At 44.9% G+C, this 24,650-nt stretch overlaps 1 protein-coding gene across 1 annotated transcript in view; it reads right to left on the bottom strand.

Annotated features, from left to right (window-relative positions):
- Nucleotides 1–24,650, bottom strand: part of Cachd1 (cache domain containing 1) — a 220,652-nt gene that overhangs the window by 32,859 nt on the left and 163,143 nt on the right. The window contains exons 5-13 of the mRNA XM_055629005.1: nucleotides 22,040–22,166; nucleotides 19,190–19,334; nucleotides 18,358–18,574; nucleotides 11,902–12,051; nucleotides 7,700–7,933; nucleotides 5,674–5,823; nucleotides 4,649–4,772; nucleotides 3,498–3,615; nucleotides 1,323–1,491 (exon numbers count right to left, since the gene is read on the bottom strand). Coding sequence (XP_055484980.1) covers nucleotides 1,323–1,491; nucleotides 3,498–3,615; nucleotides 4,649–4,772; nucleotides 5,674–5,823; nucleotides 7,700–7,933; nucleotides 11,902–12,051; nucleotides 18,358–18,574; nucleotides 19,190–19,334; nucleotides 22,040–22,166 — 1,434 coding nt within the window. The remainder of the gene's footprint in view (nucleotides 1–1,322; nucleotides 1,492–3,497; nucleotides 3,616–4,648; nucleotides 4,773–5,673; nucleotides 5,824–7,699; nucleotides 7,934–11,901; nucleotides 12,052–18,357; nucleotides 18,575–19,189; nucleotides 19,335–22,039; nucleotides 22,167–24,650) is intronic.

The raw sequence follows: 24,650 nt of genomic DNA, 5'->3' as shown, positions 1-24,650 counted from the left end.
TTTTTTCCACTTATTTTATGTACATGAGTGTCCTATCTGCACTCATGTACATCTTCATGCCAGAAGAGGGCATCAGATCCCAATATAGATGGTTGTGAGCCACCATGCGGTTGCTGGGAATAAAACTCGGGACCTCTGGAAGAGCAGACATTGCTCTTAACCTCTGAGCCATCTCTCCAGTCCTCATTAACTTTTTTGAATCCTAAATATTTTCAACAGGGAAAAAAGAAGGTAGATGTTTCACTAAACAGTGGGCATCGTGCAGTGTACTGACTTCAAAGGCTATAAAGACCTCCTGTGTACCTGGTACACATCAGTGCGGCCGACCAAGTGTGTATGACTCAAAGATCAGCTTGGCCAATGGGTATATATAGACCATTCACTATGTCTAAACATCAGGGGATTGCAGACCCAAACCACCATGCAATATTGCTTGACCTCCAGCTAGAATGGCTCTTATCCAAAGACTAAAGACAACACTTTTTGATGAAGACATGGAAAAAAGGGAAGCCTTGTATACCATTGGTTATAATGTAAGTTAGTACAGAAAGCCAGTATGGAAACCAGTATTGAGGGTCCTCAAGAAATTAAAACTAGGACTATAATGGCATTCAGCAATTCCACTCCCATATCTAAAGGAATGATGTCAGACCATAGAAGAAACATTTGGTACCTCCATGCTCCATGTGGCACTATTCACAATAGCCCCAAATGGAAACAACTTAAGTGCCTGTCAACTAAGAATAAAGAAAATGTGATACAGAAATATAATACTATGTAGCTATAAGCTAGCGAAATCCTGTATGGAACTGGAGATCATCGTGTTAAATGAAATAAGCCATGCAGAGAAGGAAAAATATGGCACGATCTCACTCAGGTGGAATCTAAATGTTGAAGTTAAGACTAGAACAGTAGTAACCAGATCCTGGTGAGTATGGGTGGAGAGGAAGGTGGGGTGGGAAGGGATGTAAGGAAGGAACAGTTGAAAAGGTTACTAAGTTATCGTTTGAAGCTCTAGTGAGCTATTGCATGGTGGGTTATATTTTGTTGTTAGTATTAGGTTCTCACTGTTCTCACTCAATAGCCGGGGCTGTCTGAAAACTCAATATGTAGGTCAGGATGGCCTTCAGCCCACAGTGACCTGTCTGCCCCCTGCCTAATTACTACCATACGGAGGATGTGAACCATCAGACCTGGCTGCATCACATTTTCTAGAACTGCAAACTGGGCAGGGAGCAGGAGTCAAACAGCTGTGTGTGATGAACTCTCACGGTCTTCATGAGTAAGATCATGTAGGAAGCTGAGGTGCCTATGGGCTTTACCTAGAGTCGCCAGCTGCTTGAAGTGGAGGCAAGCACTCGGTTGTCCCAGAAGATCTAGCCGGTGGTAAAGCAGCTTGCTGCTGGGCACAGTGTTGAGGTTTTTCAGTTGTTTGACAGGTATTTCTGGTTGTATCACCACAATACACAGAATGAAGGAAGTGTCCTGTACCTGTAAAATCAATCAGTCAGTCAATCAATCAGCAATGAATTCTAACACAGAGAATGAAGGTTCCATTGCATTATATTCTTTCCTGATGTCTTTGTCTTCTCACTGGGAAGGCACTAATGTGATACTGGATGAATGTGTAAAGGATACAAGGATTTACGGAAGGTATTTTCTGTTTTCCTTTCTTGTGGCAAGGAATTTGTGTGTAACACAATATCCTACAGCTAATGAGAGAACAGAAAAGGAGTCCCTTGAAATCTATAACCCTACTTTGTCATGCTTAGATAGGTTAATGGACACAAGCGTGTGTGTGTGTGTGTGTGTGTGTGTGTGTGTGTGCATGTAACAATACAGATAGAGTTTATTTCAGTTTTTTTCTACTCTGGCTTAAAATGCACAAGAACCTTGGGTGTGGTGCAGTGATAGAGTGCTTGACTAGTTTGCCCATTCCAGCTTCTAGAGGGGGGGAAATCATCATTGGTTCTGTAGAAGTTCTTAATCAACTGTGAACCCTCAGTAAGAGAAGGGCTCAGGGGCAGCCATTAAAGAATGCAGCATATTTATTTTGTCCCCAAGAGTCCCCTCCCCAGGCTGGAGATGATTAAACTCTCAGGAAGCACAAATTCCATGGTAGAGTGCCCAGTCTACCTGGGTCAGCATTTCTGTACAGGATAGGCAGGTACACCAGACTCTGTACTTTCGGATCTGCTTTTTCTTAGGAATGGGTGTCTGAACAAAATTCAGGAAGAAAAATGTCCTCCCGAGAATCACAAGCCAATGATTGACCCACTACAAACAAGAGTGGTCCTGATGCAACACAGGACTCATGGTTCCTGGTACCACAGGGGTACAGGAGCCTACTGTGCTGTCTGTCGGCCACACAAACAGGTAGCACAGGCTATCAACCGCAGTATTTGAGGGAAAGAGCTCAGTTATGCCAGATGGCGCTCACTACACCTTAACTTTAATCATTATTTTAGGATCTACAGTTCTCCTTACACAAATACTTACTAAAAACAGTATGCTGTGTTATGTTTGTGTCAGCCACATACCTTTGATTACCCTGGGCTTTGACTGCATCAAGCAGCCAGGGAGAGTGACTGACACATATCCTGTCTTGTCTGCATTTTTTAAGTTCAGTAATTAAAACTCGGGGATAAAAATGAATCTCCTTTCTTCTTTTGACCGGGGCTGGTAGGAGAAAGCACCCGTGTTTGCCCTAGTCATGGCTACACTATAAATCCGTTTGTGTGGAGGATAAGCACTCCAAACTCTAATCTAAGGCTTCCTGCCCTTGAAGCATCTCAGAGAGGGCATTTATGTTTTTATATCTTCCTTTTAAACTCCTATTTGCTACCAAGTTTAAATTGTAGAATAACAACAATAAAAAGACAAGCCCAAACAAACTCCTGGGAATGATCTATATTTAAAAGGTGTATGTGTGTGTGTTTGGGAAGCATCCTGCAGATGGCCCAGCAGGTGAACGTGCCTCCTGCCAGCTGTGATGCCCCAGGTCTATCATGGTGGAAAAAGAGAACCAACTCTACAAGCTGCCCTTTGGCCCCATATGCCCACCCATGTACAAATAAATAACTGTAATTAAAAAAAATCCTTTAAATAGCTTTGTTCTATCTACATAAATTCATACAGGCACTAATGTACCTCATGCATGTGCACACAAAGAGACTTGTCTGTGCAGAAAAAAAAATTCTGAAAACCGACTGAAGTGGTGATGATGGGAAATGGTTCAAGGGCAGGAAGGAGAGAATCTATTTTTCCCCCCTTTATATCCTTTTACATGATTTGATCTCTTTGTCATGAACAATTACTGGCTTTATAAACAAGAGAGAAAAATAAGATGTAAACCATCTGTGGAATGTCTTCTTTTCCCAGTCACTTTAAATCTGGTTAGTCACATGGTCTGACCAGAGTTCGCCAGAGTTCCTGTCGGAAGAGAGCCAACCTGGACTGCACGGCCAGTCAAACCCGAATGGCTTCCTCCCACTCACCACCTTCCAGGCGTAGCTCACGTTGTAAGCCTCCTTTCCAGTCTCCCTCAGCTTGTTGATGTGCCAAGACAGAGACGAGTTCACAGGGACGGTGATAATCTGGCTGCCTAGAGGTAGGCTGTGTGGAGAAGCAGAATTCAATGCCTCAGGCAAGAGAGAAAATGAAGTACTTTTAATTAAAGGCAAGGAAGAAGCTGTGGGTCAATGGCCACCTCCTGCTTCTGAACAGCCTTGAAACCCATCGCTTTTGAAAGACGTGAGGTGAGGGTTTTTTCTTCCATTTTGTAGCAGCATTATGTCCACTCCGCATTCGGAGCCGCCGACCCCCCTCCCACCCCGTCTCTGCCCTGACCCCCAACATTAATTCTTTCCAGAGACTGACTCGTCTCAAATCATTCACTTATTAATTTTCAACCAATGAGCACGGAGACTGGTTTCTCCATAGGTTACCATCTGCCAAAACAACGTCTCCCAGTTGGAAAACATCCACTTTGTTTTTATTTTAAGAGAGCGCTGCATAAACTGCGCCGTCGGACGTTACGCGGACGAGCTATTTACTGTTCCCTCATCCAAACCTTTTATTTTGTTAAGACATTTCAGTTGGCTCTAAGCAGAGCACTTTCTAGAACATGAGTTAACATGTACCTCAGTTTACAATTAAACTCAACGTAAACACAAAATCTGACCGACAAGGCATTGACTCTAAACAATTTTGAGACAATTCCTGTTATATCAAGAGTCCTGGCTAGGCTTCTTTCAATTCTTGTTGGATAACCTAATTTTATTTACTATTACTGTGTATGTGCTCACAATGTGTGTGTGTGTGTGTGTGTGTGTGTGTGTGTGTGTGTGTGTGTATGTGTGTGTATGTGTGTGGACAACTATGGGGAACGGATTCTTTCATTCTACTTTTATGTGGTTTCTGAGATCCGTGTTGGGTTGCCAAACCAGCATCGCAAGCACCTTTATCTTTCCCTGAGTCAGCTCCCTGGCCCTTGCCTCCTATTAGGACAAAGAAACTCAGAAAGTCTTCGGTAACGGGGAAATGATTTCGATACCTGCCTTATACCCTATGGCAAACACTCATCGTGGCCCTCAACGGGCCCCCGTCTCAGAAAACACGAAATACTGCAACCCTCACCAATCCTTACCTTAGGATGTTTTGCCGAACTAATTCAAACTTGGGGATATTTTCATAATGTATGATGTCGGTGTGAAGGGGAGGTTCTGACAGTAAGTATGGCCTGGTGAGAGACGGATGCATAAGTGTATACCCTGAAATCACAGAACAGGACACGTTATCAGGAAGCTGTGGGGTGCTGGCTCTAACAAATGCGTCCATCACCGCAACTGTGGAGCGTCTGGGATGGCTGCCCAGCACTCAAAGCCTGTGTATGTACCTTAGCAGTCCAATAAAACTCATCCTATTTTATGTGTGCTCACATAAAACTCCTGAGGCGTTGAAAGAGATCGTAGATTGCCGAACATCTGTCTAATTGAGGCTACTTAGGTGGTATTTGTTTTTCTGGTTTTCATTTTATTAACTTTCTAATCTGCTAACCCTCCTGCCAGGGAATCTAAAGATGAGAATACTAACAAAAAGCCATCTAAACCCCATTCTATGCATTATTCACCCCAAGTCTAATTTCTTGATGTTATAAAAACCTACAATCTCAAACCTACAATCCCTGGCAAGCAGGACCTCATGGTTTGTGAATTCGCTCAGACATCTCTGGTGATACATTTCCACTGCCAGAGTGGTCTCGGTGACATAAGTTTTCTGGGAACTATCTTTAGCCCACTTCATTTATTAGTACTGGGAACTATCTTTAGCCCACTTCATTTATTAGTACAAGAATACCCCAGACTCTTTCTTTCTTTCTTTCTTTCTTTCTTTCTTTCTTTCTTTCTTTCTTTCTTTCTTTCTTTCCTTTCTCTCTCTCTCTCTCTCTCTCTCTCTCTCTCTCTTTTCTTTCTTTTCCCTCCCCACCCCCAAGACAGGGTTTCTCTGTGTAGCCTTGGCTGTCCTGGACTTGTTTTATAGATCAGCCTGGCCTTGAACTCACAGAGGTCTGCCTGCCTCTGCCTCTCTTGAGTGTGTGAGAATTACAGGCATGCGTGTGTCACTGTGCCTGGTGCAAGTTTTATTTCTCATGATTAACTCTTTGTAAATTACCTTTGTCATCTATCAGAAAAGTATAAGAAGCCAAGGAGTCTTGGTAATACGTCACATCTTCAAGAATGTAAGCCAGATTCACGTCTACACCTACGATTCCCAGGAGGAGGTTTCCAAAGTAACAGGGTTTACTCACAGTCATTATCAAACCTGTGGGTTAAAAACAGAATCAAAGATTAGCACAGGAAGTCCAGGCAAAGGCTGGAGCTGTGCTCTAGGGCTGGTAACAGTGGTCTCAGGTCCTGTTGGAAAGAGTTTTCTGGGATCCAGGTCCTGACCCCTTGCCCTTGCATACTGTACAGAGAGTGCGACAAAGAAAGGGAAGAGGGTCCTTCGGGAGTACAGATACTGTGGTTCATTTAAACAGGATGATTCCCCTCTACCTTTCCAGGGAAGCCAGGAGACTTTGAATCCATAGAAAACACTGCAGCGTCAAATACACCTTGGTGCAGTCGGGAGACTCAGCTGTATGTCACCAAGGCACTGGCTAAGGGGTCTGGAAGAAAATCTGAGTTCCATTCCAGTTGTACAACTTTTGTACAAGTGGCACTGCACATAATACCCCTCACCAATACTGACAAGAGCAAAACAATAACAACAGCAAAACCCAAAGCGCTTTAGTGATTTTTAGCGGATGCTGGACCAAAAGAGATGGTGGAAAAGGGATCTGTAAAAGGTATAGCCATTATAGCTCATTAACAAATCAATCTTTTCAAAAACCCTGAAGACAGAGTGGGGGACAGAACTCTGAGCAGCTGAAGGAAAACTAAATTTCCATAGGAATGCTTTTCAAGCCACGGAAGCTCCAGTTCCGCCACCTCCCTGCTCCCCTCTCACGTGTGAAGGACCAGACAGTGAATGTCTGAATGTCGTAGGCTTTGTCAGCCGTACTATCGCCGGGATCTTTCTTACTCCTTTTTTAAGAAGCAGATTTTCAGAATATACAGGTCCTACTTAGCATGACTACCTTAGAAACAACAGGGAAATCAGGGAAAGAGAAAGGCACCACAGAGGAAGTTGTACGGGGGAGGAAGGGTGTGGAGTGGGGTGGGCGTGGCTCTAAGATGCCACCTGGGCACTAGACTCTGCTGCCTCCACTGTAAGGCAGGAAATTTGTGCCGCCTTGAAGGATACAGGAAGCCGAGACAAGGAAATCTCTCGGATCTCACACCACCCTGAAATCTGGGGGCTGCAAATAACCTCAAAACATAAAAATGATGTGCGTTTCTCTATCTAGTTGAAATTTCCTGTAACTGCTGGTGTGTGTACAGTCTGGGACCTATCTGAAATCTTTTCTACAAAGGGACTTGGACACTATGTTTATTTGTTGATTAGTTTGTTTTTATTTGTTTATTTGTTTACATTGGGTGTTCTGCCTGCTTGTATGTGTGTGTGAGGGAGCCTGATCCTCTGGAACCGAAATTACAGACACTTGTGAGCTGCCATGTGGGTGCTGGGAATCGAACCCAGGTCCATTTGGAAGAGCAGACGGTGCTCTTAACCACGGAGCCATCTCTCGAGCCCAATTTGGACACTCTTAAAGATGTCCACAAAGAGTGGCTTTCCAAACCAAGAATTGTGGATGCTGACAATACTCTAGGTACGTGGGTATTCATCTTAATCTGTATACATTTGTGTATGTGTATGAATTAATGCTAAAAAAATGCACATATTTTATTACCCCTTTTGGCAGATGACCAAATGGAGAATTACTGAGCTGAAATACACCACCAAGGACAAGGTGGCTAGCAGTGTGGGATCTAAGAACAAAGCCAGTGGCAAACCTTTGTGTTTCCCTGTGAACTGTGATACAAAGCTTCCCTTCAATGCGGCTTGACTAGCTGCATTAGAAACTATATTATTACGTCTTTCGAGGCTGGAGCAAGGAGGAAACAGCACTGGGTTTATGCTTTAGAGCACAGATTAGGTGGCAAGCACATGTATCTGAGGGACTGGAGCAGGAAGGGTGTACCTCTTCTCTTTGCTCATTTCTCCTCTGTTACAGTAGGATTTTCTCTATACTCACCATCTCCCATCTCATCAGAGAAAGGAAGGCTGAAGACAGCCTCGTCAATCATCCGGTTGGGAAGGTTGGTGTAGAACCTGCCAACTGTGGTCTCCAGGTTGCTCAGCTGGTTCAGCACCATCATGCTGCCCTTAATCACAGGCAAGGCTGTCCGGTCTGGGATGCCGTACTTCCCAGAGTTTTGTTCAGCCAGATCCCTAAGGAATGCCAGCTCCTTCAAACCAGTCACCCCATCTGCAACCAACACCAAGAGAAAAGCTTCGTTATATCCAGGTAGCAGTTTGCACTGGGTCTGGTGGCGCACGCCTTTAATCCTGGTACTTAGGAGTAGAGGTTGGAGTGGAGGTGGAGTGCGAAGGCAGCCTGCTCTACTTAGTGAGTTCTGGGATAGCCAGAGCTACATAGTGAGACCCCGTCTCAAAACAAAAATAAACACACAACCCCCCTCCCCAAAGAAAACAAAACCAAAACCATGAAGACTTGTAGTATTCAAGGGGTCTTTGTAGGAATACTACGGACCCTGGGTGATACCAGTTCCCACTGTAAACCAAAGGCTGAGACAGAATTTCTTCCAACAGTTAAAAGCACAAACGGATTCTTCAAAAGGCAGTGATGAAAAACACATGGGGAGTGAAGGATGTGCTCTCCCTAAACATTTAATTATAAGATTTAAATTCTTTGCTGCACTTAATATCTGAAAGCAAAAGTAATAGTTAACAGGTCTGCATTTAATTTAGAGTCGTATATGAACTTTGGAGAGTTTTAAAGAATGCTACTTCATTCCTTACTTCTTTGCCTGTAAAACCACTCGCCAAAAACCCAGGAAACGAAATGAAAGAATTATGGTCTGCCTTTAGCAATGCTTCTAAGCCCTCTTCTTCAAGCTCATTTTAATTACAAATGTCTTTATGCTTGATATTGTTAGGATAAGACTAAATTTGATTTATTTAATGTGTATTTTTTATATTTACAGGGTATTGAAAACTTTGTAAAAAGATTTAGGCATAGTGGGACGTATTGTTCTGCAACATCTGTATTCCATAGCACAAAAATAAATTTAATAAACCATTTTTTTTAAGTTTGCTATTGTTGGCATATAGTCAAAAGGATTAGTAACTGATCTCACATGGGTACCATTGTAACAAGTTCAAGTGCTTTCCAGTTGCTAGTGAGATTACCAATGCACTTCCAGAAGATTTTGTCTCATAGTCTTAGAAGACTTCAAGCTTCCTATGAGCTACTCAGCCCTTCAAAGAACCTGAAGCTTTCATGGCTCACCTACCATATACACCACTATCTCAAGAGTTCATTTCTATTTCATTAAGTAGTAGCAAAATTTAGTGTCTTATCTCTATTCCTTTCTTTGAGGTGCAGGAATGGAGCCTTTCTGTGTAACTCTGGCTGGTCTAAAGTTTGCTATGCGACAGTGTTTTCCCCAAACTCAGAGATGTCTCTGTCTCTACCTCTTGAGTGCTGGGATTAAAGGCGTGTGCCACCATGACTGGCTTATTATTTTTTTTTTTAAAGACTTTATATCTAGATAAACTTGAATTTCACTCTACTCATTCAATGCTAAAGGAAAGAAACAAAATTTCTGGGTCAAATGATTTGAGAATCAGATAACCAATCCCTTTCCTTGGCCTAGAGCTAAGGAGTGGGGAATGTCTGCTTTATAGTAAAAGACATGACTGATTTTTAACCTCACAGAAGTAAAATGATGAAAGGAGATAACTCGGGCACCAGATCTATTTCCTCTTTGTTCAACCCTGCTTGGCTCTCAAAATGTCAAGAGACAAATCTGAATATTTGCTAGGCAAGGCAGAATAGTGTGGGATGGAGTTTTTAGTTATTGGCACTGGCATTTTTCGTCACTCCTTCTCAGACTAGAAAATACGCTGAATTGTAAATCCAAGCTGGACCATGCTAGAAACCACATTTCTCAGAATTCTCTCTGACATAGGCTCACAAATTAAAGATGACAAAAGTCAAGTTTTGTTTTGTTTTTTTTTTTAAAGATTTATTTATTTTATGTATATGAGTGTTCTATCTGCATTTACATCTGCCAGAAGAGGGAATCAGTTCACATCATAGATGGTTGTGAACCACCATGTGATCTCCGGGAATTGAACTCATGACCCTTCGAAAAGCAAGCAGTGCTCTTAACCACTGAGCCATCTCTCCAAGCCATAAAAGTCAAGTTTTATGAAGTGATCTGAGAGATGATGAGAGACAGACAGAGACAGCAAAATGTTCTAGTTTGAGCTACTTTCTCTGGTTTTTCATAACACTTCCTTTCCAAACTGCTGGCCTGCCCATCCACATCAACCCCACGTAAGCTGTCTAGCTCTCCCACCAAGAGCCAGCAGCCTTCCAGAGATTTCTATGCCACAACTTCTACATCACCTTCAAAGTTCTCAGTTTTCCCCAAAAGTTTGATGACTGAACTATGAGTTGTTAATTTTGTTTTGTATTTTTCCAGTCATCTGAGCTCCTGGAGGATCTAGTGTGGGAGAGTGTCTCCTCCAGTGAACAGCAGAGAGGAAGTAGCAGCGACAGGATGTGTGTGGTAAGAGGGAAGTGAGATGCTGAAGAGATAAGGATGGGTGAATGGGGGTTACAAGATGCTTTAAAATGTGGATGGCCAGGGTATGTATAGCAAGTGTACCCAAACAGAAGTGCACTCTGACAGAAGGATTGGTGCCTGGACAGGTGATACCAGGGACTTTTCCTCAGTGTCTGTCACATACAAGAAGCAATTACTTCCTGTGGGGCTCTTCCCTCTTCTCCTGCATTTAATTCACCTGCCTGTCTCCCCAGCAAGAGGGAAGCCAGTACATAAAATGGGCACTTCAATGGCTCAGGGAATTTTGTTTTCCTCCCTTCTCACACATGAGAGAAAGAAGGTTCACCATGGCAGAACAGAGCATCAGCCAACCTGAAACCACCCTGACGGGTGCGTGCTCAAGCAAAGACAGGCTGCCCTCACTCATCCTGGCTGGGTGGCTCCTATGCTCAGAACACACGAGACAATACCCCCTCCTGCTTGTTAAGCTCACACGCTTGGAAAAGTGAAGGAACAGAGGAGAGGGCACCCACAGAACAGGGGATACCCACGGGAGAGGGGCCACCCATTGCTCCACGGTGGAAGCCATGTGTGTTAGAAGGACACGTGCTATGACTGTGTTGAGTAAGACTGACCCCAGGCAGCAGAGACACCCTTTGCTGCCAGCTATGTTGTGCACAACAGGAGATATCACCATCATCCACTCCCTCCCCAGGATCCGTGAGGCAACGGATTCTACGTTAACTTAAAATATGTGTGTTTGCAGGTATGTGTGTGTGTAGGTGGGCCCCAGAAGCCAAAAGAGGGTGTTGGATTCCTTTGAAGCTGGAGTTTCAGGTGGTTGTGAGCTGCCTAATGTGGGTGCTGGGATCAGAAGTCAGGTCCTTTGTAAGAGCAGCAGCAATCACTCTGGACTTCTGAGCCATCTCTCCAGTCCCTCTGCTAACTCTGAATATACACCATGCTGTTATCTTTACTGTTCTCCATGTGCCGGAGATTCGATTTTTCTAATTTCAGAGATAAAAGAGATCTCCAGCTGGCACACACTTGCCATCTTGGCATTCGGGAACCTCAGCTTTGAGGCTAGCCTAGGCTAAATAATGAGATGTTGCCTGGGGGTGGGAGGGAGCTGAGGCTTAAAGAGACAAAGAACCTCGCCTTGAGCCTGCTGCTGGTGAATGCTGATTGCAACTGTGGTGATTGGATCATGGGTCTGTACTCCCTCCAGGTGGTTCATAAGGCCTTAGGCCCTCCTGGGTCCCTCCTAAAAGGGCCTGAGTAAGAACTTGAGGACAATACCTAGAATTTGTACTTCGGGAGCATTCTCCATATTTTCCTTAGCATCTCAAACTGATGATCATCGTCCCTAATCCGTGTGGAGGTGAGGTGCACAGAGCTCAGAGGTGTCATGGGCTACAGGATGCAAACCTTGTCTCTCAGCCAAGAGGGAAGACAGTGCCCAAGCGCCGAGGCTGAGGCCCTGAGGGGGATCCACTGAAGCAAAAGCTTCATAGTAATAGGTATGGTGGATCACACCACACAGAGGCAGAAAGTTTTATCAAAGCACAGCTACTTTCTTAAGCAGCTCCTGCTTAGAGGGGACTTTAATCTGAAAGGAGAAGCTTGAGACACTGCCTACCGTTCATAAGGGCGTAGGTAAGGATCATTACGGAGTTGTTCAGAAAGCCATTTTCTTCATTGATGACGCGGAGGGTTGCCTTTTTATCTTCTTCTGAGGAGTCCTTTGATGTGATACCCGCTGACAGGTAAATGATGACCATGTCTGTATCTAAACAAAAACACACAAACCCAGGTTACATTCCGCTTCTGGCTAGAGGTAGCTGTGTAGTTTTCCTTTCCATTTTCCCCAGGCTTCCCTACCCAGAGGAAATGGCTGGCCCCGCGAGTGTCGTGTGCCTTTCCCATTTGATGGATGTGTTGGCTTTCATCTTGCTAATTCTTCTTCCCTTCCATTCCACGCTCTCTGGACAGCAAGGCCCCACTTATCCAGTGCAAAGATGCTCCTGACACACTTACCAGATGAAAGACAGTGATTTCCTCCAGGCACCCACACTGTTCATTTAAGCCAGCCTAAAAGGAAATCTTCCCAGCTTCTGAGATAAGGATTCAGAACACAGCTTACCCTGCTCGCAGTCATACAAGGCCATTAACAGGAGCCACACTTGGGGCCGGGGCATAGCTCTAAGGTGGAGGTTCTTTTAGGGATCTGCAGACATAAAAAGTGACTTGCCAGACCCCAACTACTGCCGAAAATACATTTTGATTTTGAAATCTTGTCAGCGTAGCAGAGCAAAATAGTGGATGTCGAAGCCCCGCTCCAAAATGCTGCTATTTGCTTAGTGTGTTGGAACCATGTAGGCAAATATCATAACCTCTTCTTATGTGCATATGGAGAAATGTTTAGAAAATGGGAAGTTGGTACCCTAGACAGTACCAGCTTCACAAGACTGCTAGGAGGAATGACTGGGCAACTGAATTAATGGGTAGATAAACAAAAGGGTGATGGCCCAACAAGGAAGTGAAGGAGAAAGAAGCCGCAGTGCACACAGATGCGTGCATTTCTTCAACTGATCTGAAGACAATGTGTGACTGTAATTCAAACTGCCTCCCAAAACAGGTCAATGAGTTGGCGAGAAGTAACTGTAACTCGGTAAGAAGACCTTCTCCAAAGTGGACTGACTCAAGAGCAAGAGTGACCGGCCAGGAGAGATGGCTCAATGGGTAAAATCTCTCAAAGGTGATACTTAGAAGCTACGTGTGCTGGTGTAGAACTAAATCCCAGTGCTGGTAAACACAGGTGGATCTTGGAAGCTTACTGGTTGGCCACTCTGGTCAAGCTCTAAGTTTATTGGGAGACTCTGTCGTAAAAAACAAGGCGAAGGAGTGACTGAGGAAGACATCCTGACATTAAGCTCTGGCGTGTACTCAGACACAGACAAGGGGGGACGGGGGAGAGGGGAAGGGAAGGGAATGATGAAATGCCTACACTACAGCTAACAAAGAGAGGAATGGAGGAGAGCTGGGTTTCTGCCTTCCCCCACCTAATACAAATGTCTTCGAGTCAACAGATGTTTTCGGACACTCTGTAGGGAATCTTAGCCCTATGCAGAGACATAGTTATATGTACATTTATTTCTATAGGTCCTGTTGCTGTCATCTCACCGGCACGGCTTTAGAGTAAGCATGGCAGGCGGCTTGCTCTATGATCCATTTCTTGACATCTGTCCCCTTGGGAAGCTGTCCCTGAGGATGGGTGGGATTTAATGACAGGTCTACTGGTATAGAATGCATGAAAGGTGATGGAATGTCAGGACCACCGTGTTATAGTTGTTACAAAGCGAAAAGTAAGCAGTGATCTGCAGCTCTTGCAGGATGTAAACTTCCATTTTAGATTTTGAACTGTTACTGTGAGGGGGTTGATAACTTATGTAGTATCAATGCAGTAGACAACCAACATTTAATAAAATTTGACTAGTAATAAATATATCCACTGTCGACTACTAGCAAAGCCAATTAAGATGGTTGGACATTATTAACTGAAAGTATAAATGTCTTTATTCAGTCATTGGAATTCAGGACGTAAAGGCTGATGAAAAAAATAAAAATTCTTAAGCTTTAGGAAAACCTCCCACATTAATACTAGATGTCAGTATTTTTTTCAGTTGTAACTATATTCCTGCATATTACTTTACTAGAGTCTGAAATATCTTATTTAAGCTTCACACTGGAAATGTCAAACAAAGCGCAGAATAAAATGACTCCACTTTCTACGGGAGGGGATACAGCTGTTATCACAGGTGACACACAGTATAACAGAAAACATCTCTTCTTGGCAACGGTCCCATTGGTGATAAATTCTGGGATGGACCTAGACTGGCCTCCAAATAGAACTTTGCCCACTGCCTCTGTGAATGTCACAAGGAGGTGGTTTTAGAGCAGGAGGCTGCATCCAGAAAGCTAGAAGGCCCAAGCCCCTAGGTTCCCTCAGTAACTGTGCACATTTTGTTTTTATCCCACAATAAAATCCTTTCTAGGTCTGCCCAGACTCTCTTCCAGCATTGCTCAGTACCCAACCAAGCAAAATTGAAGGTTTGTTTCCACTGGCATTTAGCAGATACATACATACATACACACATTCGCATGAAATGTTTTGATTAGGGTTCCCTTTCTATGACCCCCACCTCACCCACCCGACCACATGCCCTTTCTTTCTCTCTTTTGAAAACAAACAGGCAAACAAATCCAAACTCATCAGGATTAAAAAAAAAAAAAAAAAAAAGCACAAGAAACACACACACACACACACACACACACACACACAACCCATTAAACATAATATACAAGCAAAAGATCAGTAAGCCAAGGGGTGGGAAGAGAACAACCTCATACCTCAAATGAAGGAACAGCAGACAAAAGGGCCTACAAAGATACCATTGAGTCTTAATTTAGTGCTGGAGTGTGTTTAATATATCCAGTAGAGAAAAATTGCTTTTCCTTGCTAAGTAGATGTCAGGTGTAGATAGCTTCTTGGTTAGGGGTGGAACTTGTGTTCCCCTTTTCATTGCTGGGACTCTGTCTGGCTTGAACCTGTGCAGCAGGCCGGGTGCATGCTGCCACAGTTTCTGTGAGTTCATATGCACATCAGCCCTGTTGTGTCTAGAAGAAACTGTTTCCTTGGTGTCATCCATCTCCTCTAGCTCTTAAAATCTTTATCTATCTATCTATCTATCTATCTATCTATCTATCTATCTATCTATCTATCTATCTATCTATCTATCTATCTAATAACCTACCTACCCATCCCCAAGACAGGATTTCTCTGTGCAGCCTTGGATATCCTGTATTTGATTTACAGACCAGGCTGGCCCCGAACTCACAGAGATCTGCCTACCTCTGCCTCCCTGAGTGCTGGGATTACGGATGTGGCTGCCTGGCTGGCTAGCTCTTACAATCTTTCTGCCTCCTTTGCCCTATAGCTAGCTGAGGGGAGGGGCTTGATGAAGACTTCCCATTTAGGGCTGAGTTCTAAAGTCTCTCACTCTCTGCACATTGTCCAGTTGTGGGTCTCTGTGCTACCTCTCACCTACTGCTGCAGGAGGAAGCTTCTCTGAAGATGGCCGAGTCCTGTTCTGGAGTGGCCATGCAACAGTTTCATTACGTTTGGTCTGATTTGGCTTTTTGTTCATTGGGACCTTCTCCCCCAAATCACCCACTGATGGGAATTTATAACGTTGGTAGAGTTAGACGTGGTTAATTTTCGGGATTTGGGGCAAAGCAGGTCATTGCACCAAAACTGACAGAAAATTTAGACAGACTCCACTCGGGGACTCTCTTCAGTATGCCACAAGCATGTCTTGGAATCAAGATCAGAGGGAAAGCAATGCAAATTTGAACCCTGGCTATATAATCAGATCCACACTCCCAATAATCTTTCTCTAGCTATGAGATGATTTTCCAAACAACCGCAAATAAACAAACACAGAGAAACACAAACACAGGGAAACAACCTAAAAGATTAATAATATTCCTTATGGATCTTATGGATCTACCAAGAGACCTAGGGGGGAAAAACCATATTGGTTAAAAGTTTTAGCTTCTAGTTGGTATAAGATAAATTAGTGTAAAGCTTCAAAGACTGGTAAAGCCTAGCTTCTATTTATAGAGTTCTGATAGGTGCAGATGTCTCCCTTTCATCAATAGGTAATCCCTACAGTAATCCTATAGGAATCTCACTGCTGTAAATGATCGGGCGGTGGGGTAGGTGCCTCAGAGGGGCCAGGACAGGAGAATGATAGCTAATGCTGATGGAGCAGTTATGAAACCATCGTGGGTCTTGTCATACCCACTTTGCAGATAAAGCCAATTACGCACAGCTCAATCAATCTTCCCACTTTTACAAGACGAGAAAAGATTTGGAGTTGAAATCCAAGCTCTGAATACTTAACCCCTAGGCCATATTGTTGGGACACCACAAAGCCTGTCACTAGGACATGGACAGTGGACACTCCTGAGGCATTTCCCCAAACCAAGGTTGGGTTCTCCTTCCTCTCAGCTGCCAATGGAGGCCGTGACATGGGACTGCAAGCTAACCTTTGGAAGGATTGTATATGACCTAAAAGAAAACCCGTGCTATCGAAACTGTCCAGGTTTTTAATGGCCAGTCTTCTTGTCATGGTTTTGTTTGCCAACACAAACAGACAAACAAACAAAAGCAAGAAGAAATGTCTCCTATGAGACCAGGCTTTCTGTCAAAGAGTAGTACAGGAAGGTCCATGAGAAGAGATTTAATATGATTTTAAAGTAGAAAGAACATTAATGTTTGGAATTCCAGACGATACGGCCATGCTAGCACCAGCCACCCCGGTGAAGCAAGTTCCTCTACTGTGCCCACATCACCAAGGGTGGCTCACTATCATCTCTCAAGATGCCTGGATGCCGCAGGCATCTGGGCTTGCCACTGCTAGCCTAACATTTCTCTCCTTTATTTGAGCAAGATAGCAATCAAAACTGGACAGAAACTCTAGTGACGAGTTGATAACTCAAGAGTGAAGTAGAGAGGACATTTCTGGTGAGGGATGGTCACAAACTAGCTGTACTGGATTGCTTTCTATTGCTGTAGGAAATAGGATCAACTTGGGGGAGGAAAGGGTTTATTTAACCTCACAGCAGGGACTCAGGACCTGGAGGCAGGTACTAAAACCATGGAGGAACATGGCTTTAGCAAGTTCTACTTGCTATTGAAGAAAATACTCCAGAACCACTTGCCCAAGGGTGGGGACATACACCAGAGGCTGGCCCCTTCAAATCAATGATTAATCAAGAAAATGCCCCACTGGCATAGATGTAAATAGGTCGATTTGATGGTGGCAATTCCTCAAGGTTCTCTCCTCCTGGATAAGTCTAGTTTATGGCAAGTTGACAAAAAACAAAACAAAACAAAACAAAACAAAACAAAAAAACAACCAGCACACTAACCAATCTATCTGGAGAAGTCACTGGCCTCACTGAACTGTGGGCAGCTGAAAACAAAGTCCACCATACAGGCCTGTGTGTGGCTGGAGCTCACTCATGCTGGCAGGCAAGACTCTGAGATAATGCATCCAAGTACCCACAGTCATTCACTTCCTATGTGCTTGGGCCCAAGCTATAACATGTTTCCAACAATGGGATACGGCAAGGATATAACCAATAAGCCATCTACCATCATAGTTACACTTGCTGCGGTAGCTTAGACTGGCAGAGAGCCAGGCACGACGCTTGATGTCAGCACTGTCAGGCTTTCAAATCCTTAGGTGTAGATACACAGACCAGCTTGAAAATATGGTCCTTAAATTTCTTTTAATAGGATCTATTAAACTGGGTAATACCAGCGTTCTGGAGGGAGAGGCAAAAGGATGGAGGGGAAGCTGGAGGCTTAGCCATGCTGTACAGTGAGAACCTATCAAGGAGGGGTGGGGTCTGGGGGTAGAAAACAAAACTCAGCCCCAAACAGGATGCCCTCAATTTTTTTTAAATAAAGGAAAATGGTTACAGATTTTTAGGTCTAAAAGGGGAAAGAAAAGAATCCTTTGAGAAGTTTCAAAGGAGAGTCCTATTTCAACCACCCTTTCCTGTGACACTCATCCTCATTCTGGATTTTCCTCTAATACATGAAAATTAAATTAGAGTGCTTTTGTACATGGGAAGGGTGTGTTCCTTTCAAAGACAGCTGGCTAGAAGAGAGAGGATCAAGGCGAGCACTCCTGTGGCCCCCTCTGGCGTATAGGTGGACCAGCACAGTATTGCCCCAAGCTCACAGGGAGGCAAGGCCAACAATGAACATGAAAGCGGTTGTGGCTGTTTCCTCGGGAAATAAGTAAGGATGTGTTCTTAATAAAGGGGCAGGAAGAGGAGGCTCTGGGAGGCTGGAAGTCCCACAGACTGACTTTGGTAGGATGGAAAAGATGAGAACGCCTCATTAGACGGCTACGAAGACAGCCGATAACAATTTTACGATGCAATCAACTGTGACGTTTCCCCTCTAGTTCTGAACCTCATTTGTGACACTGTGGTCGCCTCTTGTGAATGCACGTACTTGCTTGGAACCGAGTGGTATTGCTCGTGCTTCGGATCAACTGGAATGCCCTGTGAAACCCTACTGCGTGCTGGGTGGGGCTGTCCGAGGGCTTGATGCTGCTGACAAATGTGGACATCTTTCTTTTTGTCTCACTGGTGGCTGGGGACAGGTATGTCTTATAGCATTGGTCCAATGAGCAGGTCCTGACAGTGTCTGCCACGGTCAACACAGAAATCTGGAGGACAGAAAAACAATACCTGGTGACTTTCTCCTCTACCATTTAAAGATTTTTACTTTTATTTATATTGAGACCGACTCTTCCTCATGTTACTCAAGTTGACCCCAAACTTCTGGGCTCAAACAGTCCACATGACTCAGTCACAGTACTCAGGCTTGAATGTTTAGGTAACAAGAGAGCTTAAGCAGGGAGAAGGCCGGTAGAACAGGTTCTGAGCTTAAAAATCAGTGTCTGAAATCATCAACATGTCAAATTTGGAAAGAATTTGTAAAGAAGAGAACCTGAGACATTGGCCTTTGAGCCAAAATAGAGTACAGTGTTTGCATACAGTGACAACAACAATTCATCCTTAAATTCATGCAGAAACAACAAGAACAACAACAACTTGGTTTCCAAACTGCAGACCAGGGTAGGGGCGAGGTATGATCTCTGCATTTTCAGCCATGAGGTCAGTAAGAAAAAGTCTTTGGTGATGGGAAACCAAAAGACTCAGACTACATGGTAACTGTATGGGACCCCTGGAGCTATCAGGCCCATTGCTGTTGCTATGAGGCATCCGACTGAACATAATGAAACAAAATCTTCATGTCCCAAGAATGGGATAATAGCTACCTTATCGTGTTCATCAATGGCCCCGAGGATGACCTGAGCAGCATCTTTGGCAATCTGGAGCTGGGTGTCAGTGACGGAGGCCCCGTGGTCCAGGATCACGACTATGTGCTTAGACTGTGGCCGGACAGTAGAGACATAGATGGGCCTAGAGAGAGGAAACAGGTCTTAACACAGCTGTGAACATTCCAATGGGCTCACTGGCGTGTGTTCTTCTGGAGATGGTACAGGTTGGAGTGAGCACAGAATGGAAGGGATTAGGTAGGGTGCATTGAGAAGACTAGGAGTGTGAAATTCTGACTTGAAAGATGAGGGCACACCTTCATCAGAGGCTGGCTACTTGCTGCTCCCTTCTGCATGGCCAGACTTGGAGTGAACTGCTCATCCCTCAGGCTATAGAGACTTGGTCTAAAGGGAGACCAAGGGCCACTTGCCAGTGTTGACTTCTGTTTCACAGACATTCAGATGGGGTTTTGCTAGCAGTGAGGGAGCCTATGACTTGGACATGCGCTGGGCAGTTCTGAATGGCAGGCAGGCCTCTCTCTTCCCATATACACATCCCTTATAAGAGAGATCCTTTCCTATCTATGCCTCAGCAACTCATACAGGCCAGCCACTGAAAGGCCCCTGAGCTGAGCATCTTAAACCATGTCATCAAAATTTGTCTAAGCCTGCAACAGCCACCTGCCCCCTTCCCGTCAGGTTCTTGTTTGCCAATGTGAAGAAACAGGGGAGCTGCAGAAGCCACAGAGGAGGAGAAATGAATTCGATCAAAGCAGCTTCCGCCTCTGCGTGGAACAGGAGGGGTCTAATGGGCTCTCTATTCATTTTAAACCTGGAACAAATTAAGGGTGGGCGGTTTAAGAAAGCAAACCAGCCTCAAGAGAATCCCCTCCTTTATCGACACCTCTAAAACAAGAATTTTAGACGAAATGTGAGCTGCCAGTGAGTCACAAAAGCCTGGGCGCAAATTAAGAAATGTAGACAGAGTACCAAAAAACCCAAAATCTGGCCAAACTTACACAAGGTTGTTGGCAAGCCAAAAATCTTGTCTTAAGACTGCTGTACTCCAGTCAGTATCACCGAGCCAGCAGAGAAATGAAATAAAAAGAATCCAGGAGAAGTGGCCTCAGAATGAACCGGAAACAGAACAGTGGGAACACCTACCCAGCCCTACAGTGACGTAGGTCAAATGTTCCCGTTTGTGTGTGTGTGTGTGTGTTCTTCTAACTAGGGGAGAAGGTATTCCCTAAAATGATATACCGCCTTTATCCTAACTGAATTCGCCCAATGAAAAGCCAGGCAGCTTAAGCGAAAACAGCTTTAGTGGGACGCCTAATAGCACTGTATGTTACACAGAAAAACCGGGAGGCAGACCTTAGAGCTTGACCGAGCTCGCTGGTTCCTTTCTCACGGTGCAGTGCTCTGAGACCCAATGGAGTCTTTCAAGGGTTGTATAGAGTTTGCAAAGGCAATAGCCAGTCAAGACAAGTTAAGAGGCGGGACTGGCGATCACGCAGCCAAAGAATCAGCTTCATTACAGGCAGGCTCCAGTTGGAACTTGCAGGTGAAAGCTGCCTACTGCTAAGGCCCCGCCCTCCCTCCCACATGGCAAGGCAGTTTGCCATCTAATCTGTTTCCTTAGTGGCAAATGTTAGCTTTTGCTCTCCAACTAAACCGGTAGTTCTTAACCTCTGGATTTGGGGGTAAAATGACCCTCTCATAGGGGCCACCTAAAACCCACTAGAAAACCCAGATATTTACAATTCATAACAGTAGCAAAATTACAGTTGTGACATAGCAATGAAAATAATGTTATGGTTGGAGTCACCACAACATGAGGAACCGTATTAAAAAGTTGTGGAATTAGGAAAGTTGAGAACTAAAGCTGTGATTTCTGGTCCAGTCTCCCTGGCACGTAACCGTACCAGAATATCTAGTGAGAGGATAATAAAAACCACACAAATGACAAAGTTATCTCATTTCTTCCTTCCTTCCCTCCCTCCTTTCTTTCCTTCCTTCTTCCCTCTCACCTCCCTCCCTCCCTCATTTGAAAAGCACAGAAAGGTTCCCCCCAACACACACACCCCAGGGGGAAAAAAAATCCTGGATGCAATTTGAAGAAGATGAAGGTGATTGTTGAGGGGAAAAAACTCCCTCCGGGCGCTGAGCACCTGGCCCTGCTAAAGGGAGCCTGTTGGGCCTCAAAGGAGTACATCTTTGCCTGGGGCTTCTGTGAATTGATGAGCCTTGTTGTACAAACGATCTCATCACTCCTCTCCCTCTGGTGACATGATACAACCAAGTCATCTCTGTGTGAGAAAAGCTGGACGATAGTGATCTCTAATCCAAGGCTCAGTGAACAACCTTAGAGCTTGCCATGGCTGAAGCAGGCACGTCAGCTTCAAAAGTTAAAACCCAGCCCGTTATCCAGGAAAGGAAAGTTAGCTGCCAACTCTACTCCACGGCATTGTCCTGTAGGGTCATACTGTGGAACAGGCGCCGTCACAGACGTGCACAGCACAGAACGTTAAGTGCAGCAAGGAATTGCATTTCTTTCCCACAGCTTTGCCCGCCATGATAGACAGCGGTCGGAAAGCTCTGGGCCTTACCGTTATCCTGCCCTAGCTCACGCACACCCATGTGTGTCAGGGGCAGATGTCATTTCTGAGCGAGAAAAAGTTTCTGAGTCACAGGCTCGGGGCAGAGCTGTGAGTAGAACTCGCTGCTGAGGTTGGAATCTGGGGTCTTGCCCAGATCGGGGAAGCCCTCCACCCAGCATCACAGCCCACCCCACCCCCCACGCCGACTGCTGTCAGCAAAACCAATGACCTCTGCAGGAAATCAGCGTACCGACTGCGATGCTCATAGCTGCCCTTACACCGGAACTTGTGTGCTGGGAAGACGGTGAAAATTCCTTCTTCTGAGCTGAAATATTGCCACTTGATTCCAGGGTTAGATTTCAGGTTGTCCGCAAGAACTGAAAGAGAAAGAAAATGAAATACAGCTACAAAGGCCACAGGTGTGTGTGAGCGTGGCTCTTCAGGCATGTGTTTTGCATAAACTGCTTGTAGTATGAAGAAATCCCACCAGATAGAAAGTTGTAAATTTCCCACAAAACGTTCTCTTTCTGCCCCTTAAAAAAACATCCTGGGAATAGGAAGCAGAACATTTCACTCAAGAGAGGTTATTATTCTTCACATGGTATGGTGACATTCTATGTCCTGGGCTATTTTTTCTAGCACAAATGATTCATTTACACTAATCTTTCTTCTTACGGGGCTGGTCCCTGTTGGGCTAGTATACACTCGCTGGGGTGAGGTCTGTTCTCTAACCATGGAAAGTGCTAATAGACCTTGTCTCCGGGGACTGGATCTGAGACTTTGACTTCACTGGAGCAATGGAAACAGCAGATGATAGCTGAGGGGCCAAAACTGTATCACTTAGGAGCTCTGGTGTTCAGTGAACGGTGAGATGATGGCCACCTGCCCCAAGCGGACAGAGGCTCGCATTTCCTTTATGACATCTCACTCTGGCACGACGGTGGTGTTACTATCCTCGCCTTGGAGTTGAGAAATATGTGTAAGCCACCGGTCAAAGAAGCGCAGTGGAGGCCGAGACCTGGGTGTCTTGGCTCCTGTTTTCGCATCCTGCTGCACTGGCAGACTTTCTGAGTAGCGGTGTCCCTGCCACGGATCATCACGCTTGGCATTCCCGGTGCTCCTCGCCTGTGTCTAACCTGTCTTGCAACCTCTTGGATTTTTAAATTTTGTTCTGCTTTAAAAAAAAAAAAATCAATCTGTGGGCGGGCGCGCATGTGTGCGCGTCCGTGTGATGTGTTGTGCGCACATGCCAGGGTGGAGAAAGTCAGAGAACATTCTTGGGTATCAGCCCTCGCCTTCTACCTTATTTTGAAATAAGATCCCTTTGTTGTTGTTTGCCACCATGTACACCAGGCTAGTTGTTCTGAGAGCTTCCCGGAACTCTCCCAGCTTCCCCTCTCTGCTCACCAAGATTATAGAAGCATGCTACTGTGCTTGGGAGCATGTGGGCTCTGGGGATTTTGCCTCCAGTTCTCACGCTTTTACAGCAACTACATTTTCTACTGGCCTATCTTCCCAGGTCTCAAATTATTATTATTATTATTATTATTATTATTATTATTATTATTATTGAAAAGGCCTTACTATATAATCCAGGCTGTCCTTAAATTCACTATATAGTTCAGGCTGTCCTTGAACCCGGCTCCTGCATACTAAGGTTCCAGGTGTGCATCACCACAAATAGCTTCCAAAAGTTGTGTTGTGCTTTTCACAATCAGACAACCCTCCTCCTTTGAGCTACTACACCTTTTTAACTCTCTCCCATTACAACCCAGTACTTTCCTACACATCTGACTACGCGCAGGTCACTGCAACATCCGTCGAGACAAGCAAACCCCGATTTACTGTAGTTACCAATACGCCAGCAGGAAGAGGAACAGAGCAGGACACAGTGTACAGTGGAGGCAGGCGTGTGGGAGAAGGCAGAGAGCAGGGAGGCATGAGGGGCGATGGAGCAGGCGTGAACGCAGCTCTGAGCACACACAGCTCTGGATTTCTCTGGTTGAGATGTGAGCTGACAGCAATGGTAGGCTTCCTCTCTACAGGAGCAATGAGCTCCCAGGGGTATTGCATTTAACAGGCACATGACCAAATCCAGTGCATGGTCTACTTTCCACGCTGCAAAGGAGGAGATGAGCGCTTAAGGACGGTTCAGGGTGCTTTCATGTACCTATCTAAGTGTGGCTCACATGCTTTTCCTTCCAGTTACAGTTTTACGTGCATACAAGCAGCAATGTGGCCTTGTCCCTCCAGAGCCTGGAGCCATGAGTACACAGCGTCCAGTGAGCATTTCTTGAATGTTTGCAAGTCCACACCTGGCAGGTGGGAAGGCATCTCAGACAAAGCTCTTCTGACTCTCAGCCCACAATTCTGTATCAAGTACAAAAGCGTGAGGTGATTATAGTATTATGCTTGGATGCCATACTTAACATCGAGGGTGATTACTGTTCTTCGATGGAGACGTGAAAACTGACAGAACACAGTGGGAGCAATAGTACATGGGCAACTGAAGGATATCACAAGACAGCCACATGAAGGCTTCCCTTCCTCCAGTGGTAAGTTGCTGGCCTGAGATGATGCTGGCCGAACTCAATTCCTCAAGGACACAGAAATCTCATGCCTCAGGTCTCCAGTGCTGTTGCCTCCAGGTCACTGTTCCATCTATAATCCTGATTACCACTAGACTTTGATCAATTCTTGGCCTGTGATGAGAACAGAACTACTTGGTAGGATGGAAAGCTTAAAAGAACCAACCCATGCCCAGGACAAACAAGTTGAGTGGAATCAGAATATACACTGAACCTTTTACTAATTAGCGTAAATCTGCTGAGCATCTTCGATGAGGTTTAGGGGTGCTATCC

The sequence above is a fragment of the Psammomys obesus genome, unplaced genomic scaffold (genome assembly GCF_907164565.1).
Source record: "Psammomys obesus unplaced genomic scaffold, mPsaObe1.curated_primary_1811, whole genome shotgun sequence".
NCBI lineage: Eukaryota > Metazoa > Chordata > Mammalia > Rodentia > Muridae > Psammomys > Psammomys obesus.
This window is presented reverse-complemented; position numbering and strand designations above follow the sequence as displayed.